Source organism: Panicum virgatum, chromosome 8N (assembly GCF_016808335.1).
Source record: "Panicum virgatum strain AP13 chromosome 8N, P.virgatum_v5, whole genome shotgun sequence".
In the NCBI taxonomy this organism is placed as follows: domain Eukaryota; kingdom Viridiplantae; phylum Streptophyta; class Magnoliopsida; order Poales; family Poaceae; genus Panicum; species Panicum virgatum.
The window spans coordinates 19,391,207-19,397,206 of NC_053152.1; the positions used below are offsets into that span (position 1 = coordinate 19,391,207).

At 47.4% G+C, this 6,000-nt stretch overlaps 1 protein-coding gene across 1 annotated transcript; it reads left to right on the forward strand.

Moving 5' to 3' along the window:
* Nucleotides 1-2,093: 2,093 nt before the first annotated feature.
* LOC120686128 (ethylene-responsive transcription factor 2-like) lies at nt 2,094-3,535 on the forward strand. The gene has a single exon (XM_039968294.1). The coding sequence runs from the start codon at nt 2,161-2,163 to the stop codon at nt 3,289-3,291; it is 1,131 nt and encodes a 376-aa protein (XP_039824228.1). The 5' UTR covers nt 2,094-2,160; the 3' UTR covers nt 3,292-3,535.
* The last annotated feature ends 2,465 nt before the right edge of the window (nt 3,536-6,000 follow it).

Here is a 6,000-nt window from a genome sequence, read left to right on the forward strand (position 1 = left end):
GAGTGGCATGGATCAAAATGACCCAACAAAAATCCACTATGCGCTTCTAGCAACCGGAACTACAAACCACAGGAGAATTAAAGCAAATTCCAAGAAAAATTTTGGAGATCCCCATCAATATTGATGCAAAGTGGCTACGCAAGATTGATCCAGTGGAATCCAACGGAAGTTAATGTACTTAGGGGCAAGATTGAAGGAGAAGCTGTGAGTGCATGTCTCAGGGATGCACCTGCTACACCGCACAGCTGAGCCGCCGCGCCGCCGCGAGCGGATCCGCCGCCCCTCCGCTCCGCCGCCGCGCGCCCTCCGCCGCACGGCCGCCGCGCGGCCCTCCGCGCCGCCGCCACCGCACACCCTCCGCGGATCCGAGGCAGCGCCGTCGGGAAGGCCGCGGCCTCCGCGCCGCGTCCGCCGCCGATGCCCGCACCCGCCGCCGGCCCGAGCGGATCCGGCCGCTGCTCGCCGGATCCGGGGCGGGGGCGGCGCGGGGAGGGGAGGGGACGGCGCGGGGAGAGGCGACGTCCAAGCGGGGGCGGCGCGGCGTCCGTGCGCGGGCGGCGTCGGGAGAGGGAGAAGGGAGAGAGAAGACAAAGAAAGAGAGAGGGAGTGCGGCCGCCAGAGAGAGCCCGTGATTTTCGCGTGGGTACGCGCGGGCTGGTAAGACCGTCCACAGTGGAGGGAGCAAATGAAGGAGCAAATACACTATTTGACATTATAGATGTACTGTTTGGCACTGTAGACAGAGAGGGCGTGGGAAACGAGGAGGGAGCAAATTTGCTCTTGCTCCCTCCGCTGTGGTCAGCCTAAGACTGTGTCCAATGCTACCCTCCAAAATCCACCCTAAAACGAATATTCTTCTCCCTCTAAACAGATTCCGCACTCCATATCAAAATCCTTTCCAATAATACACTTCATATCACACCATATATATCCCACCATCCAATATTTTATATTTCCCTCTCCAACTAACTCCAACTACCTATTCCCTTCTAATTACCTCTCCCCCCTCAAAACTAAAATAACTTGTTATTAATCAAAATCTGGACAGGAATACCAATGATAGTCTAGAGTGTATAATATATTTTTTGAAAAATAATTAATTAAGATAAGAATCAAATTTACAATTGCCTATTTTATTAATTACACGCAGACCACCCTGCGCCGTCTCCCCGACCCGCCGCCGTCGGCAGCTCGCGCCCTCCACGGTCCGCCAGCTCCTGCTCCCCCTCTGCTTGGGCCCCACGGGCGGTTGGAGTGCGTCCGTATGCCCCCCAACTGTGGAGGGTCCTGCCATCGCCCTCCATTTTGGGGGGCCTTTGACAGTGCTCCGTTGGAGCGGTTGGAGGAGGAGATGACCCCTAAAGGACGGTGCGGGGCGTGATACCGGCCGCCATTGTGGACGGTCTAAGCGGCTACGCGCGGTAAAAAAAATTTGTTTTTGGCACAAAAATTTTCCTTGACGCTGTTTTTGTCTCTCATCTAATTTGGTCAAGCACTAAACTCTTTCATGTGGGTCTAAAAGAGTTATTTTGTGAGAAGGATAGATGGGTTAGAGTGGTTGAGAATTGTATTCAATTCTTTTATCCTTTATAGTATAGATATGCAAACAGTTTGTTGACGGGTACCCAGATATACTCTGTTTTTTTAATACGTGTATATATTACGATTGAAGAAATCTTTATAAACACGCTTTGCCCACTAATTTCTCCCACTGCCTACATCAACAAATGTTAGCATATATATTAGCGACTGTTTAGCAAAGAAAGACATATTATTACTTGCAGTTCTGTAATCTTGAGGGCATCACAATTGATTTCCTTCCTCTTTCCTATGTCTCACACATGTCCTAGAAAGGCTCACATTTGTGGATCGAGGGAGTTCAATACATTATTTGTTCTCAGATTGCATTATATGTTCTAGATATGAAATGCAAATCTTCTGATACAACATTTGTACACAAAACATGCATTTGACTGACTTTTTATCATCTACTTAACCTTCCAAAATCCTGATATTCTCTGTAAAAGGAAACAAAGGGAGTATCTGACAGCAATTAATTTAATTCGATGCTTGTGTATTTATTCAGTAATACACACAGCAGAGGATCATCTCTTCCAGATATTTCTTGCCGGAACAGTACTACAGGAGAAGGAAGCAAGCATGGAAGCAGCGGTGGTGACGCTGGCAAAGCTTGTCGCATCCAGCCGCCCTACGTCAGCCGACGTTCCCGTGAGCGCTGCCGTCGAGCTGACCTGTGGTGCCAACGAGATATGGCGGGCCCCACGCAGGAAATTCCACATCAGCCGACGACAAGTCAAATCCGAACACCCATCAGCTCATCACGCCTGGAAACCAGGAGGCTCAAAACCTCACTGCTCACACGCTATCGAAGTCTATAAATCCCGGCGCATCGTCTCCCACCGCCGGCTCGACAAGCTTCTTCGTCTTCCAGCAGAGCTCCAGATGAATCACACATCCTCTGCCTCTGGCATCTACGACTCCGCCGGAGCTCCAACCGCGCCGCCGCTCCTGTTCGGCGCGGCCGATGACACCGAGGACATGCTCCGGCAGCTCGACGCCTTCCTCTTCGCCACGGACGCCGCCGAGGACAGCTCCGATTGGCTCTCTGCCTCGCCCTCATCTTCCTCCGAGCCATCTGAGGCGGGAATGGTGCCACTGTCGCCGAGCACGCCGGAGCAGCAGCGGCGGCCGGACGCGGGCGCTTCGCCGCCGGGCGAGAAGCGGCCGGCGACGGCCTTCATCGGCGTGCGCAAGCGTCCCTGGGGCAAGTTCGCCGCCGAGATACGGGACTCCACGCGCCGGGGCGCCCGCGTGTGGCTCGGCACCTTCGACACCCCCGAGGCCGCAGCGCTCGCCTACGACCAGGCCGCCTTCTCCGCGCGCGGCGCCGCCGCGGTGCTCAACTTCCCCGTCGAGCGCGTGCGGGAGTCGCTGGCGGCGCTCGCGCTCGCGGGCGCGGGCGGCGGCGGCTCCCCCGTCCTCGCGCTGAAGCGGCGGCACTCCAAGCGCACGCGCAGGCGGAAGGAGCAGCTGTCCCCTGCGACCGACACCGGCAGGAACCATCTCAAGCCGCGGCGACAACCCGAGCGCCAGTGCGCCGACGCGTCCCCCGTGCCGCTGCCGGTGCCGGAGCCGGAGCAGCGGGTGGCGGCGCTGTGCCAGTGCCACTGCGGCCGTGGCGGAGTCGTGGAGCTGGAGGACCTCGGCACCGATTACTTGGACGAGCTCCTCCGAGTGTCGTCGGAGTTGGAGTGTTCGTTGATACGTTGAGAGCATTGAGATTTGAGGCCGGTCGACGTCGTCGTCGCCGTCAGCCTCAGAACGTTCCAGGCTCCAGCACTGTCAAGCAATTGCCATCGCACGGCGACCCGACATTATTGTAAATTTCGGAATTAAGTAGTCGACCCGATTCTGCTCGTTGGCACACGTTATTATCATCTTGAATAGTTTAACTTATGCATACCACCCACTAACCAAACATAAACTCTAATACATCTCTCTCTTATGATGCCAATAGCTTAACACGAATGAGTTTCATGGGACATGACATGACCGCATGAAACTTTATTAAACTCGACAAATCAGGTACTCTCCTTTTCATTATTGTTGGATATCCAATTAAAAAAAATAGACTGATGAGCGAAGATGACAAATCCACTTGTACTTTAATTGTCTCTCTCAAGCGCTTTTATTGGCCGCAATCGGGGTATTAGCCATATGAGCTTTAAGGTGCTGTTTGGGAGGACTTCGCTTGAAACGGTTTTATTGGTGAAGCTAAAACTGGTGAAGCTAAAAAAATAGCTTTACGCGGCTACTGGTTCATTTTTACGGTTTACAAAACAACTTCACGCTAAATTGCAGATTATTACGACTTCAACCCAAGAATGCCACTTTGAGGTACCATGCAACCACCCTCTCAGTAACTGCAGTTAATTAGTGCTCATTGCATACGTTTCGCAATATGCCTGAACTGCTGAACCCGGCCCATTGGGCTCTCGTACATCTCATGCAATTAAAAGGGTGTTAATTTACCCAATGACCCGTATAACACGAAAAAAAATATTTCAGGTGTCAACTGAAAAGATGTCCTTCTCTACATAAATAGTGTACTGCAATTATCGCAAGGCAGGGAGTCCCAGGACTTGCAGCGTTATTCAGAAGTAATATATACATTGTTAAAAGCTAGTTGTGGGAATAATGCTACAAGACAACAACTCAATTAGTGTCACAATCAATGTAATACTGATACCAAAAGATTGGTTAGTACTCAACAAAAAAGCAATATAACCTTCAAACGCAGGACAAATAATACTGCTATTTTCATTTATATTTATTGTCCTGAAGGAAGTTGTCATGTTGAGGTGTGAACATTGTGAACAAGACAGATAATAAACTTGTACCTTCAAATAAAATAGTATTGATAAATACTACTAGAACGATTTTTTTTTGGACATCTTACCTAAGTCTCTATGATTGGTTCAATTACATGCCTGTGAAGATGGCGGGGTTGTCTCAGATCATAAGCCACTTGTTACTTAAGAATATTGCATCTAAAAGTGAAGTGTTTACGTAGGAGGATCCTTAAGTGACCCGCCGGTGAAAATTGGTTCAACAAAATCAAGGATAATTACCTTTTGTATAATTTAAATTAAATTTAATTACGAAAGTTTATTGATGGAAATATCATAGCCACCTCCAGCTCTTGTAAAATTTTGAGAATGCTAAAAACTATTTTAGACTAGTTGAATCAGAATATACACCATTGAGATATTTTCATGTGAAGTATAAGTGAAAATACAACATATATATATGTACATTCCATGTTCGGTAAACCAGAAAGATTGAAAACATTTTATGAATTTTATTATAGATGGGGATGGACAAGGAAAATCCCTCCATAAAATTTTGCTATTCAAAATTAAAAAAGTACAAATAAGATAAGTTTTACATCGATTTTGTGGAGCCATTTCTAAAGGTTGCTCTAGAAAGGACCTGCATGTGAAATGCTTTTCCAAAGGTTGTTCCATATTTGAGCTGCCTCTGAAAGTGGGGAAAAGAGTCATCTTTTCTATCTTTTTAATTAGGTTGAGTTTGACAATGAAATTTTATAGCGGGACGTATCATGCACATTCCCGCTCCCTCCATCCCAAAAAACAAGTCATTCTAAGATTAAATATTTGTTCTAAAAAACAAGTCATCTTACCCTATTTAGAAAGTGCATGTGCATGTAAGAACCATTAGTGCTAGATATGGGTAATAACTAGGTGCAAGCATGGTCATTTTATCTTCCTATTAATTCATCCTAAAATTTCTAGGATGGCTTGTTTTTTATGGAACAGAGGGAGTACAATTTATGAATTGAATAGTAGCAAACTTTTTAGGACTAGTGAAAATTCAGTTTATTCTATTGACACATTCCAGGGAGTAAAATACGATTTTGATGCCATAATTGTATATCTTTCATTGTAACTATATGAAAAATATTTGCTAATATGTTGTAAAATTTTACTAGATATTGAGATGGTAATGATATAGATCTCCACAAATTTTCATAGCCAACAAATTAAATTAAAGATATGCGAAAGGGACAAAAAAACATGAATATGGGTGTATGAACTCTAGGGAACCGCACGGTCCTCCATGTTGTTCACAGCCAAATTTGACAGAATCAGAGGCCGACGGGTCTGACCAATCGGGCCGACCGGTCAGACTGGTCTGCCCAGTTGTAATCCTAGTGGGCTTTGTTTTATTTTTAGGATCCTTGTGTAAACCGACTTGGAAGGGGTACAACTTTCCCGGTCTATAAATATAAAGGTTAAGGACGATTGAGTGTATTTCCAATCGAATCAATACAATTTAAATCTACTTTTTGTTCTCTCAAACCCTAGCCTTTTCCAAACCCTAATTTTTGTTCTTCCTGCGTCTCAACGACATTTGAAGGTGTTCTAAGTGGCCTGCCGACCTCAGAGCAACCCTAGC